The sequence below is a fragment of the Dipodomys ordii genome, unplaced genomic scaffold, assembly GCF_000151885.1.
Source record: "Dipodomys ordii isolate 6190 unplaced genomic scaffold, Dord_2.0 Scaffold89, whole genome shotgun sequence".
In the NCBI taxonomy this organism is placed as follows: Eukaryota; Metazoa; Chordata; class Mammalia; order Rodentia; family Heteromyidae; genus Dipodomys; species Dipodomys ordii.
This window is the reverse complement of record NW_012267305.1, coordinates 3,488,592-3,503,715: the sequence shown is the minus strand read 5'-3', so window position 1 is coordinate 3,503,715 and position 15,124 is coordinate 3,488,592. Positions and strand designations below refer to the sequence as shown.

The 15,124-nt window shown below is 38.5% G+C and overlaps 1 protein-coding gene across 4 annotated transcripts in view; it reads left to right on the top strand.

Annotated features, from left to right (window-relative positions):
* Window positions 1-6: 6 nt before the first annotated feature.
* Window positions 7-15,124, top strand: part of Fmr1 (fragile X mental retardation 1) — a 41,726-nt gene continuing 26,608 nt past the window's right edge. For all 4 annotated transcript variants that reach the window (XM_013025971.1, XM_013025969.1, XM_013025968.1 and 1 more), the window contains exons 1-2: window positions 7-141; window positions 14,188-14,240. In XM_013025971.1, coding sequence (XP_012881425.1) covers window positions 91-141; window positions 14,188-14,240 — 104 coding nt within the window. In that variant the 5' untranslated portion in view covers window positions 7-90. The remainder of the gene's footprint in view (window positions 142-14,187; window positions 14,241-15,124) is intronic.

Sequence of the window (15,124 nt, the reverse complement as noted above, 5' to 3'; positions counted from 1 at the left end):
CGGCAGCGGCAGCGACAGCGGCAGGGCCTCGAGCGCCCACAGCCCACCTCTCGGGGGCGGGCTCCCGGCGTGAGCAGGGCTGACGAGAAGATGGAGGAGCTGGTGGTGGAAGTGCGGGGCTCCAATGGCGCTTTCTATAAGGTACTTGGCTGCAGGGCAGGCCCCATGTTCCCCCTCGCTCCCTTCCCTTGTCTTCTCGGGGTCGGTGGGAGGCAGGCCCGGGGCCCCTTTCACCGGCGCCGCGCCCGCTGGCCGGGACATGCCGGGCAGGCTGTGATTTGGGAGGGAAGGACCGGACTTGGGGCCTATAGGAAGCCCCTGGAACTCCGCTCAGGCTCCCATGTAGAGGCCCCGGCCATGGGCGGAATGAGAAGGGAACGGGCACCACCGGGTCCCTTCCGCCGCCAAGCCCCGCGGGGGAGAGCGGGCATGGGCAAGAACCGGCGGCAGGTACCAGATCCCGGCGAGAAGGGCGGAATGGGCGCTAAGTAAAGGCGAAGGCGCATCCCCCCCCACCCCCCTTTGCCTAAGAATCCTCCTGCCGCCGCGGGCTTGGGGCCTGCCTTGCGGGGAGTTGTGCGGGAGCGGAAGGCGCAGCAGCCGGACCGCGTTCGCCCAGAGGGCTTCAGGTCTGTACGGACTCCAGTGTTCTGTTCCAGAATTGGGACTTCCAAGAGCTTCCCTGATCTTGGGTGAGGAAGGGGGGGGTGTCGAAAAAGAGTAGTAAGAAGCGGTAGTGAGCACCTATCACAATAGCAACTGGCTTTTTAGTGGGGCTCTCTTTGTGAATGTCAGGGGAGATTTTAGATGCAAAAGTTTCAGGAAGACCCAACCATATCTGAGAAGATGCCTCAAAGAAGTTAGCCACCGGCGATCTCGCCGGCCCCTTGCCCCTTTGATAAATGAGGGTCGGCTCAGGAATACACATGCTTCCGCGTCTAAAAAATCGTCAGCAACTCTGCCACTTCAAGTAATTCTTTTGTCTTTTAAGTTCTCGAAGACCGGAATATATGCCAGAGAACTTCAGGAAATTAACGGGGAGTATGTGACTACTAGGGAATTTTACTAGGGAGTGTTTGGAAATATTTATGTGCTCAAAACTTCACTAGATTCTCTTCGATTTTAAACGTGTTACGGTGGACGCTATGCTAGAGCTTTTAAATAGCCATTTATACATGTACTGTGTTTTTAGTTACGTCATTGAACATCAGCTAATGTCTTTGCAAACGAAGATTGAAATATTGGGATGCAGCACTGGTGTGTTTGTTGGTACTAGTTTACTGTTGACCTAACAATCTGATTTTTCCCTTTCCTCTTGAGTATCTCTGACCTCTGTAACTAATATCCTACCTCACTAAAGTGTTTTAGCAACAGAAGGTACATGTGGAAAAAACATGCAAAATAGCTGATACTGTTGTCCAACACAACTTTTATAATTTAATGTTTAATAACTTGAACATTCCAAATAGGGTTCATTGACCTATTGTATGAAGTGAACTTTCATATAATGTGTTTACCAACATACAACATTTTATTATTTAGCGTTTTAATACAAAGTATAATTCAAGGCTTTCAGAAAAAATATAAAACGTTTTGTTGTAAAAGTAGGTATAAAATAATAACCTAACATGTTTCTTAATCCTTCCAACTTAAAAGTTCTTTGTTAGTGTTCTTTAGCCAAGTTTTAATGGCACTGTATTTTAGTGCATTTACACAAAACCACTGTCCTATACCTAGACCCATAGTTTTACTCCCTATAAATTTGTGCCACAATATCTAGGCAGTATTTTAATTGACCTGTGATATTACCCTACACTGGAGGCCACTGTTTGAATGAAGTTACCTCATGGTAGAAGGCAAGTTATGTATCCTGATCTTGAAGGATTTATTAGCTTGCAAACTGTATGGAATATAAGAAATGCCCACCCTTTTTTTCTACTACTCCTTTCTCCCTCCTTTTTTGTGCTTGTGTTTTTTTAACCAACTTGCTAAATTTGAAGGTGACTGAAAATTAATGAATTGTCCTTTAGTATGTAGTATGCAGAGGAATTGTTATGTTTAATTAAGGTTGGTTTTTAAAGAAAATTTCAAGTATCTTTATTTGTTTGTTTGTTTTTGGGTCCGGTTGTGGGGCCTGAACTCTGGGCCTGGGCGCTGTCCCTCAGCTCTTCAGCTCAAGGCTAGCGCTCTACCACTTGAGCCACAGTGCCACTTCCGGCTTTTTTCTATTTGCTTATGTGGTGCTGAGGAATCGAACCCAGGGCCTCATGCATGCAAGGCAAGCACTCTACCGCTGAGCCACCTTCCCAGCCCTCAAGTATCTTTATTGATAGAAGAATTTTAATGAAGACTTTCTACTTTTGTATGACCTATAGCATTGCTATGAGTTATAAAAACAAAAAAGAAGTAAATTAAGTTGTCTCTCTGCTAGAATGCTGAGGAAAGATGAGACGTAAACTGGTACAAAATGAACAATATACATATATTTTTTTTTGTCGGTTTGGGCTTGAACTTTGGGCCTGGATGCTGTCCCTCAGCTCTTCAGCTCAAGGTGAGCGCTCTGCCACTGGAGCCACATTGCTACTTCTGTGAACAATTTATGAGTACTACATTTATATAGAAAAAAGGGAACTTGGTTGAACAAATTGATAGAAATACTTTTGCAAATGAAACAAGTCAAAAGTTTTAGTATAATTAAGTTCACACTTTGATTTGTCTCATGTTTATAAAACTACCTAACTCCAAAGGCCAGTTCTCTATCTCTCCTGAGCATGGTATCCATATTTGCTGTATAAACTATTTGGAATATGTGGTAGAAATGGTTTGATTCTTTCTCTAAAAAATAGGTACAGCTCAAGAGTCAGGATAACAGGACCAAGAAACCAAAGGGGTAAGGTTGTAACACTTCTCTTTTTTTTCGTTTTTGTGTTTATGATTAAAAACTCTTAAGTTTTTAAACACTGGAGCCACTACTTTTAGTTTTGGTATTTCTTTAACTTAGAAAAATAGTTATTCACATGTACTACTTATTGAGCCCTGCAGGTATGTTATTTAAGATTTATATCCCCAAACATGTTGTACAAAGCATTGCCTATAAATAATGATGAAATAAGATCTTTATTCTAGTCATCTTCACTAAGTATAGTTTTCTCTGGACAGAAGTTTTGATGTACTAAGGATATTAATGAATTAACTCCACTTTAGATGTAGAATTTTTGTGATTCTAAGATTCATATGTTTGTGTACTAGTATAAAAATTGCTAAAGATAGATAAATTATATGTTGAAGACATGAGACAAAATATTCTTATTTTCTCAATCTAGTGGCTAATAGCTAATGCATTGTTGTGTGGTATAATTGTGCTAATTGGCAATTTTTTGCGATTATAATTAAATATAACTTTTTTGTGTGCCAGTACTGGGGCTTGAACTCAGGGACTGGGTGCTTACCCTTAGTTAGCTTCTTCTGCTCAAGGCTGGCATGCTATCACTTGAACCATAACTCCTGGTTTTCCGTAGTTAATTAGATATAACAGTCTGGGATTTTCCTGCTTGTCCTGGCTTGTATCCACGATCCTCAGATTTCAGCCTCCTGAGTAGCTAGGATTACTGGCATGAGCCACCACACCTGACTAATAAAACTTTTTTAAGCCTAGTATCTGAAAACAGGTAAGAAGTTACTTCAGGTACTTACTACCCAAAAATAGATACTTAGTGACAATATAAAATGCACAAGCAAGAGGAAATTTTGTGTGTGTGCCTGTGCTTGGGCTTGAACTCTGGCCTTGTGCTCTCTTGTTTGTTTGTTTTTTTCTCACTGCTGCAACTTAGTCACTTGAGCAACAAACACCTCCATTCTAGGATTTTTGGGATTTTTTTTGTTTTTTTGCTACTTCTCTGGGGCTTCTGCTGACTTTGAACCTCAATTCTCAGATCTCTGCCTCCTGATAAGATAGCATGAAATATGTGAACCACTAGCATCTAGTAGGAGGAAAACATTGAACATAATAGAGGCCTAATATCTCATTTTATCTATGTTTTCTACTGGAAATCAGTATGACTAGCTGAGTGCCCAGTGGCTCAAGCCTTTAACCCTAGCTACTCAGGTTCACATTCAGAGGCTCTCAGTTTGAATCCATCACAGGCAAAAAAGTCCATGAGATTCTGTGAAAATAATTAGCAAAATGGTGGGCTGGAAACATGCAAGTAGTAGTGTGTCAGCAGTGAGCAAACAAGCCAAGCCAGAACTTAAGGCTCTTGAGTTTAAGCCACTTTACCAGTACAAAAAAAGTCAGTTTTACTGCAAATAAAATTTGCATATGATATAATTTTAAAAATTTGCAAGCTTCATTAAGTGTTCAGAAACTAGAATCAATGTTTTCTCTAAAGTACGTCCAGAAAAGTTTGCATAAAGTTATTTTTCTGTACTTTGAAAAGGTGACAAGTGTACCACATTTTGTGCTATAAAACTATCTCTCCTTTTTATCATTTGGTATCTTTGACGATATATTGTTTTTCCTCTTTTGAAATATACATTTTTCAATTCAATACTCAAGTATGTTGATAACCTCCAAATTAATAATTAAATGCAAAATTCCCCACTATGGGACTGTGACAATAGGTGATAATAGGTGTTGAGTGCTTGAAAGGTATCAGGCATCCTATACTAGGTGCTTTACTGCAATTTTTCTCCCCTCTCCCCACAGTTCTGAAATACCATTGTTTCCATATTTTTTGATAAGGATGTAGATGCTTGGGAAAGTTAGACCAAAAAAACTAGTAAGTGTAGATTCTAAAGGTTCAGACCTGGAACTTGAAGTCAGCCATTTTACTTTCTAAAATGATAAATCCTAGCTTGAAGAAATCAACTGGATTTGATTTCCTGCCTCGTCTCCAATTTTATTGAAATTGTAACACTGCCTTAGTTACACATAACCATAGTTATTGGGTTACCATTTTTTGCTTTTGGTTAAAATATTTGAATGTTTGCATCTGAAAATACGAATTTTAAGTTTATGCACATTTGATGAACTTTATAAGCTTCATTGACATCTTTATTCATCTTTCTACGAAAAGATATCATAAGATAGTTTGTCAGTTTCCTTTTTTAAATTAATCCTTGTACCTTGATAGGTATTACTACAGCTCTTCATAGGAATTCTTTTTTTTTTTATTGTGAAAATACCATACAGAGGGGTTACAATTACATGTAAGATAAATTTCTTATCAAGCATTGTTGCCTCCTCCTTTGTTTCTCCTTCCCATCGCTTTCCATCTTCCCTCCCTCCACCACCACCGCCCCCCACAAAAGTTGTAAAGTTCGTTTCTCGTTTCTCGACATAACGTCTCATACATCTCATTGTTGCAATGGGTCCACCTGTATCCCTATTTAAACAATTTAGGTTTTCCCTTGCCCTCCACAAATTATACCAACACCAAGTACAGTGAAAACAGGGGTTATATAGTGGGTTCATATGAATTCTTAAGGAAAGGTAAAGTTAGAAACCTCTGAACTGCTGGGACATTTGCTTTAGTTACATTACACAAGAAGATCATGAAAACTGAAGTATTCAAAGATTATTGTATATACACACAAGGAAAATGAATGGCCTAGTTAGCACTATGATCAGAGTGAGCATAAAATTACATTTTACTTAATTTATCGTAATTGCCCTCATGAAGTCAAATATTTTGGACATGTGCTTTGGACATGTGGTTAGGACTGTTGGTAAGATTTATTGTATTTTTACTATATTATTTATTTTCTTACATAGTGCTAAACTCATTAAAAGGGAGAGAAAGTGGGTAATTATGTAAAGCCTTGGGTATGAATTTACTGTTTTATAAATGTCTGTATTTCTTATCTGTAGTAGGGATGTTTTACAATGCTGTAAGCTTTCTCTTGGGAGAATTATAGCACTATATATTTTGTAATTATTGGTAGAAATCTGCTGATGATGTAATTGTGCTCAGTCGTGGCTAGGGGCTTATATTTAAACCTGTACACAATAAACTGTCTTGTGACCAATGACTTTTTATTTTTAAAGTAGTTTACTGAACTAAGAAGGTGTGAGGTATAATAGAGTAAGATTCACCTAAATAGGGATGTATTTTCTGTCTATCTTGCATCAGTCTCGGTGGTTGAATTACGAAGTTCCAATCCTTACATACTTTTGTAAATATTAATTTGTGATTTCCTCCTTGACTCAGTTACCAGGAAATTAAGGATTTCATAATCACTTTATTTTTTTTATTTCCTCTGGTGAAAAATGTGTGTTTTAACTATTTTATCACCTTTCTTGCAAAGATTTTTAGCACCTTTTTTTTTTCCTTCCTAGAGTCTAAATAACCTCTAGTATCTGAGTTGCTGGAAATATCTTTTTCTTTTCCTTCCTAATTTTACAGTTTAATCCTTGACACACATCATCAGAAATGGATTATGTCATGATTAGGAGTGACTATTCAGGAAAACAGCACTCCTGAGTGAACAGACCTTCTTTGAAGAACTTCAGTTTTTTGTCATACCCTTTAGACCTCTTGGTCTTAGGTGTCTCATAGTTCCATTAGAAGCCCCCGTCCTTTTTTTGCCCGAACTCAGGGCCTCACACACTCATTTTCCTTTCCTCTCAGGGTGAGAATCTACCAGTTGAGCCTCACCTCTGCTTCCAGCTTTTTGCTGGTTAATGGGAGATAAGATTGGTCTGCTCTAGCTTCAGTTCTCAGTCTCCTGAGTAGCCAGGATTACAGGTGTAAGCAACTAGTATCTGACCAAAGCCTCTTTTTTTAGTTTGTTGCTGGACTAGAACTCAAGGCCTGCATGCTACCTGTGAACTGTTTTTTTTCTCAAGGCTAGCACTCTACTGGTTTTTGAAACACAGCTCCACTCCTGAATTTGGGGTAGTTAATTGGAGATAAGAGTCTCAAGGACTTTCCTGCCCAGCCTGACATAATCTGCAGATCTCAGCCTCCTAGGCAGCTAGGATTACAGGTGTGAGCCACCAGCATCTGGCTAAAGCCTCTTTTTTAGAAAGTATTTTTTTAAATTGGGATTTAGTTTTACTTTACTAAATGCAAAAATATTTATGGTTCTGCAGCTTATGTGAAATAGCTCCTCTCCACTTTGATCATTTATTTAAAATCACCTTTGTATGTAATTTCATTACAACGGCTTTAGGAGAGTGTTCCACTTTCTTAATTGCAACTGAGGAATCCAAGGTCCTGAGATTACTTCTTGGAGACTCCCACAGCTCTTAGCGGGGTAGAACCAAAATTTTGATCCTAGGTTTGATTAACAGCAAAATTTAACATCTTAAGTTCTTGGAGTCCAGTAAGAGCATGACCTCTTATCCAATTCAGTGAAGCTGTCTTGGTAACATCCATTCAGTAATGTCTTTGCAGCCTTTCAATAGTATGTTTTCTCTCCACTAATACTTGGCTGGTAAAGATCACAGAAATACATATTTTTCCAAGTTGATATGTGGGATGATAGCACTAGAGAGGCAGCTAGAGAATGAAGGTATAACAATCATCAAAGACGGACAAAGGAGGGTTATTGAAAAAAATGTGGTGATATATAAGAAGATATGCACTCTTTGATGTTTTAGTAAAGGGCTGTAATACTCAGAGTGTATTTGTCCTTGGTGTAGAGGCCAGAGGCAACTGATAAGTAGATATTTATTAATGCAGCAGCCAGAGGTATTGCATGTCTTTCATATTCACTTAAAATGCAAACAGTGACTAAAATGACTGATTTTGAAACAATCATGCAAATATCTATATACAGATAAGCCTCATTAACTCAAAGGCATCAGTCCTGTTGGGCTGTGATGATTACTCAAACCATTTCTGACATTCCATATCCAGAACTGCATTCAGAGCTGGTGAAAGCATTTTTTAATAGTCACAACACTTACAGATTTTCCTCCTTTGAGGGAATATTTGATATTAGAAAATAGGCAAATGTGGATGAATATGATTAAACTGGGCAAGTGGGAAAAAATAAGAATATAGCAAAGTCATGAGTCTAAGGCTGAATTTTAGAGTGCTTTTATGGTGTATCCAAAAAGTCTCCAACATTTGCAAATATTTTAAATCCGTACTATCTGCCACAATAGCCACGGATGCATATATGGTTGTTCAGCACTCAAAATGCAGAAAGAGTGAACAGGGACTAACTTTAATTTTAATGTACATAGCCACACATAGCAGACAGCAGAGATTTAGAGAAAAATATATCAGTATTTGAAAGATACTTGTTTTATTTGGAATAGTTCTTATCCAGCTCTAACAGAGTTCTGTGACCTTAACATTTTCTTCATACTATACACACTAAATGGCTAATTTACTGTTGAGACATGCAAATATAAAGTTAGACATCAGACAAAGTTTAAGGCAGAAGCAGTAGCCTTTATTGGTAAATAAGGGATCAGTCACCCAATAGGGTACTTTAATTTTAATCAGTAGTCTTTTTTGTTGTTGGGGCTTGAACTCTGGGCCTGGGCACTGTTCCTGAGCTCTTCAACTCTACCACTTGAGCCATAGCACCACTTCTGGTTTTCTGGTGGTTAAATGGAGGTAAGAATCTCACAAATGGGCTGGCTTTGAACTGTGATCCTCAGATCTCAGCCTCATGAGTAGCTAGGATTATGGGCATGAGCCTACTGCGCCCAAAAGTAGATCATTAGCTGTTATGTAAAAACAAGGGAGAAATGAGGGTAAAGGATTTTTTTTCCTTTTCTCTATAATCTTACATCATCTTTTAAGCCTAAGAGCCCAAGTGACCAATTCCTACAATTTTTAATTCAAAATCAGGCTCCTTTTTGTTGAAATAATAGTAAAGCAAAGAACCCCTTAAAGCACTGGAGGTATGTAACTTTATGAAATCTAGTGTATTCCAAAACAACATGGTCAGTATAAAGTAGAGCTCTTAAGTATGCTGGAGAAAAATGTTGATAATTTAAATATAGCTGTGTAAAAATAAGATCAGAATGATAGACAGAAAGCGTGAACTTCTTTTTAAGCCAGGAACTATAAGGATATAAACACATAATTAGCTTAAAAATAGTAATTTCGCCACCTTAGGTATACCAGAACACATGAATGCCATTATGGTCCACTGTAATCATTCATGCAGTTTTTTTTGTGTGTATCTATGGTAAATTCTAAGAGAACAGCCTAAAAGTTAGAAAGATTTATATTGGTTTACAATTCCAGTTCATGGTTAGCCTGCTCCATTGATGTTGGCCTGTGTGTGGCTGAGCAAAGTTGCTTACCTTAACCACAGCCAGAAAGCATAGAGGGAGGGGTGAGGAGGAGAGAGAGGGAAATGGAGGAAGGGAGGGTCACAGGAGGTGACCAAAGATAGGTATAGCCCCCAGGTTATGCCCCCAATGACCTACTTATTTCCTCTAGCTAGACCCCACCAACTAAATTTCTAGCCCCTCCTATAAGAAGCACCACTAACTGGGGATCAAGTTCAACTAATGAGCCTTTGGGACACATTTCATATTTAAGCATAATGTTTGGTCCCTGAAACCAAGAGATTCATGTCCATCTCTAAAATGTGTTTAATCTCCCAGAGGGCTAGCAGTTCCAACGTTGTTTAAAAACTTTCCTCCAAGCTCAAGGCAAACTGTCAGCATAAGCCTATGTAAAATCAAAGAAAATTATACCACTGGTTGAAGACGTGTTCTCTCGAGGATGGAATACTGTTCATTAAAAGGATCTGTGAAATAACTTGTGTTTGGCTAAGTCATTGCTTTAACCAATGTTATATTGAGTAAATACTCAGAAATGTAAAAATGTGATTATTTTTTTAGTACCAACTCAGTTGTATTTGTTTTTTCAATTGTATTTTATGCTGGGCATGGTAGTACTCAGAGAATCGAGACAGAGGGAAGCAAATTTGACAGCAGTCTTGGCTACAATGTGTAGAGGCCTAGTTTCAGAAACCTGGAACAAGTCTGGGAACATGGTTCAAGTGTTATAGCTTCTTCCTAGCAAGCATGAGGCACTGAGTTTGAAACCCATTTCAGTCAAAATCAATCTATCAGTGATACAGTGGCACAGAGTGTAAACATTTCTAAACCAAAAGGGAAGAATGGAAGCATACAAGGGGTTGCAACCAAAGCAAGACTGAAGGACAGCATTAAGTCCATTAGCTCCATGTCCAGTATCTAGGGCACATGATGTGTTGTTAGTACCTAAGAGTTTGAAGACAGCTGCAGTCCCCATAATCTCTCTCTGGCCTTGTTTGTTTTCCTGTCTGTAGCTTTCCCTCCTGGTCATTCCCTATATTTTGAATCTTCACTGTCCTGAGCTCTCCATTGCATCACCAGTTTTACTCACACAGTTTCATGCACCACCCTCAGATGGTCCCTGAAGGTATTCCAACCCTGCCTCACCTTGCCTGCTGGGCTGTCAGTGCTTTTCTTTGAAATCTGAGTAGAAGCCTCCATTACCCAACTCTTGCATTTTGCATGCTTGCAATACCAGCATCACATGGACCATACCAAAGTCTGTTACCGTCTCCAGTGGTAGCTATGCCTATTTGGGTGACCATTGAAGCAGCCTATGAGTGTCTAGGTGACTGAGGATGTTGAAATGAATCCTGAGGAAAAATAGTTGGGTGATGTGTGAACAGGATCCCCTGTACTTGCTCTCTTCTCAAGGGAAAGGCTTGTGAAGCTTGCTTCATTACAAAAGAGTTTACAAGTCATCTTTTCAATGGTCTCAGTACAGAGTACTTGGCTTCCTTTTAAAAATAATTATTTTGTGGTACTCGGGTTAGAACTCAGAGCTTTGCTTGTTAGTAAAGTGCTCTTATTACTTGAGACACCCACTCTCAGCCCTGGTGCTAGAGTTTTGAACTCAGGGCCTTGCACTTGCTGGGCAGGCATCAAAGCCATGTTTCCATCTCTTTTTGCTTGGATTGTTTTTAATCTTGCTTTTGGTTCAGATCTACCTGTACCTCAGTCCTCCTATTTATGCTCCCTATGGCAGTTGAGATGACTGGCAGCTTTTCTTTTGGTTGAGACTGAAACTCAGGCAGTATTTAACTGTGCTGGCTTCAAATTGTGACATGCTCAATCTCAGCCTCACAAGAACCTAGGATTACAGGCGTCAGCCACCATGCCTGGTGACTTGGCCTCTTTTCATTGGTACTAATTTCCCAAGCTGTGTTTAGCCTTAATTTTCTTTTCAGGGCCTTGTATTTGTTAGGTAAAAACTCTTTATCTCTTGAGCCACACTGTAGTCTTTTTTAGTTGGTTTCTAAGATATGTTCTCACTAACTTTTCCCAGGCTAGTTGAATTGCTGTCCTCTTGTCTCCATTCCCCTGAGTAGCCAGGGCACATGTGTGACCTAGGCACTATGCCTGGTCCCCTAGCCTCAACTTTAAGTATTGTCCTTTTTAAAAAATCTTTCTCCTCTGCTATTTGCTCCCAATTCACATTACGAACCTGCTAAAAGCAGCCATCAGTACTCATGCCAGCTGTCAGAGTGCCTTGAAATTTCCATGATCAGCCCCTACAAGGTCTTAGGGCAGGAACAAAATGTAGACAAATTCTTAGCCAGGATATAAGGTAAATAACCTCTCAGTTCCCAGTTCCTCCTTCCTATATGAAACCTCATGAAACTGGATTTCATTATTTGCATTCATTCCTATTCGCTTTCTGTTTCTCTGAGCTCACACTACAATCACCCATTAAGCTCTGCTTACAGCGTTCTAGGACTTTTCTAGTCTGTATCTCCAGCCTTTCCTAAATTCTTATCCCAGACCAGTTCAAAAGACTTCTGAATCACATAAAACGCAAAAACCCCAACTTCAGTGGTACCAGTTTTCTGTGTGTTAGGTTTTTCTTTGCTTTGACAAATAATGCCAGAGAATGACTTAAAAGGAGGACATTTTATTTTGATTCGTGGTTTCAAAGGTTTTATTCCATGGCTGGCTTACTCCATTGCTGTGGGCCTGTGATGAAGCAGAACATGCCAGCAAGAGCTTGTGGCTGAACAAAGTTTCTTACCTCATGGGAGCCAGCAAGAAAGGGAGACAGGAAATGGCCACAGACAAGGTATTAGCCCCCAAGGACACACCACCAGTGACCTACTTCTCTGGCTAGTCCCCACCAACTTAAGTTTCTAGCACCTCCTGCAATAGTACTACTACCAGGTGCCTTGTGGGAAACATTTAATATTTTAACCATAGTATATTTCTTTCCAGACAAGTTTTTCTTCTAGTATAACTTTTTTTTCATTCAAGCATAATTGATGGAGCTTGATGTTTCTGTTCAAGTTGTTTCCATATTAACTGTTTTTCCCAGAGCCCTGCCTTAGCTTCTACAATTTTTAAAGCAGTTATTTAATATTTGATTCATATGCTGTAACTAGATATTTGAGAGTCTTTAAAAGATCTTTTCGCAGTGACTGTAGTGGTTTACGCCTGTAATCCTAATTCCTTGGAAGATGGAAATCAGGAAAATTGTGGTTCAAGGCTACTCTGGCAGACAATTTGTAAGAGGTATATACTTGTTATCCTAGCTATTGTGATCCAAGGTTCTATTTTCCAGCCAAAGACCTTGTCTGAAAAGGTACCTTATGCAAAAAAAAGGAACAACTGTGATTCACTTGATAGAGTCTTCACCTAGCAAATACAAGGCTCTGCGTTTACAACCAGTACTGCCCAAAAGCAAACAATCAAATAATCCTTTTGCACTCAAACATTTGCTTGCTTAAAACACTTATTCTATACCCATAATAATAGAAATTGTGCCAATTGCTGAAGCTACAGAAGTCAAAGATGATTCTTAATCCCAATTCATTATTTTCCAGTAACATGTATCCAAAATTGTGAGGACCTACTATATTTTCTAAGAATTTTATATCTGTTATATTTATTTAGGATTCCAGTGCATTTTGTTGATTCTTGTATGGTATGAGATAAATGTCAGTTTAATGTTTTGCATGTGAATGTGCAACTATTCCCACAGCATTTGTTGAAAACACTACTCTTGTGCCATTTGATTTGTCTTGGTTTCCTTAATGACAAAAGGTTTATCTCTGTCATATTCTAAGCTGCTTCTCAGTCTTAAGTTCTCTTCTGGACGCTTCTCACCTTGGTGGAATACCTCACTTTCTCCACCATTGTTCTCCATGTCCTTTAGTTTGGCCAATTCCACCTTACCCTTTAAGGTTAAGGGAAATCTCACCTTCAATATATCTTCCTTCATCCAACTACTGCCACTCACACGGGCCTTTTCTCCAGGGTAACAGGACACTTAACTGTTCATTGTATATGATACTAAGTACTCTGGAAGATAACTGAATAAAATGATATGGTTAAACTACCCTCAGGAAGCTTATTGGCAAAGGAGAAAATGTAATAAATATATGAATAAGAACAGGATTCCACAAGAATGCAGAGGATAGTGTTTAACCTGCTTGTTCTTCTGGATATTTCTATAGAAAATGACATCTGAACTGAAATCTTAAAGTTTAAGTACAATAGTAAATAGCTAGGTGAAAAGAGGGAAAAGACAACAGGATAGAAGGAACTGCATTTATGGAAAAGTTATCACAAATCTATACTGACATATGGTTCTGTAACAGGTTTCTTAGTTTTTAATATTTGTAGCCTAAAATGAAACCTCCAACTATTACCACTGCATTGTAATCTTCAATATACTTGTTTCTCTTTGACATGCTAGTCTCACAATTTTTCCTTGCTTGTTGTTTTAACTGTATTCCTATGGCCTAGCATACAGTATATGACAGTATAGACATGATGAGTGAACAATGATGAGTGAACAAACCTTAGATACTGACTTTCAATCAAAGTTCCTTTTTAGTCTGAAACATAGACTGTTTACTACCTCTAATTTTTTTTTTTTAATTTTGTCGGTCGTGTGGCTTGAACTCTGGGCCTGAGCACTGTCCCTCAGCTTTTCAGCTCAACGCTAGCATTCTTCCATTGGAACCACAGTACCAATTCCAGTTTTCTGGTGCTCAATTGCAGATAAGAGTCTCATGATTGTTCCTGCCCAGGCTGGCTTTGAACCGCGATCCTCAGATCTCAGCATCCTGAGTAGTCAGAATTACAGGCGTGAGCTACCTGCATCTGGCATTACCTCTAAAATTTAACTGAAAATGGTCCTTATATCTAAAAGTTAATTTTTTGTGCTTTTCTTACAGGCATTTGTAAAGGATGTCCATGAAGATTCAATAACAGTCGCATTTGAAAACAAGTAAGTATGTTAACACGTAATTTTGATGTTTAGGATCACTAAAAATTTGTTCAATTCCTGTTTCTGCTCCTCAGTGTCTAAAAATTAATTCAAGTCTAGTTTGAGTGTTTTTCCTATTACTGACCAAAATTTACTGAAGACTATTAAACAATTAAAAAATTAGACAATGGAGTGACTACTTCAACTAGTATCTTTAGAGGTTGGGGTGTATAATAGGATATTCTTCTTATAGAATGGTTCAAGATGGACCTATATCTAATCTTTTTATCTCCTTGCCTGTGAATATGGAAACCATATTTTTCTGTATTAGTAATTGAAAGTTTGAATGTTGCGTTTTTTTTTTGGAAAGTTGAAAATTCATGGCAATTTTTCATCAAAGATGTATGTGTCTTTCATTTCATTAAATCTTAATGATAGCTTTAGTTATCTAGTATATTTTATCAGAAACAATAGTATTTACCCATTAGCTTATTTTTATACTTAATATATTTACAATCTGTTACAACAGCATCTTTTCAGCTTTCTTTTGTTAGATCATAAAATAAAAATATTTAGACATCTAGGAATGTGAATTGTATAAAAATGTCAATGGTGTAGATCTTGTCATTTTATTGGGCAACCCAAATCTATTGATTACATGTGTAGAGTATTAATAAAGTAGCCATTCAAAATACTAAAGCACATGTAAAATCTTTGGCCATAATGTAGGTATGGCCATGATCTCAGGATTTTGCTGAACTCTGATGATTATGAGTGAAAATTTTTGGGCTTTTAGGTACCAAGAAAACTAATAGTATGTTAAAGGCAGGCTAGAAATCTGTAGACAGACTCTGGATTAGTAGTTCCTTTGTACTTCTTCAGGCATTGAGGAGAGAAGCCTTAGC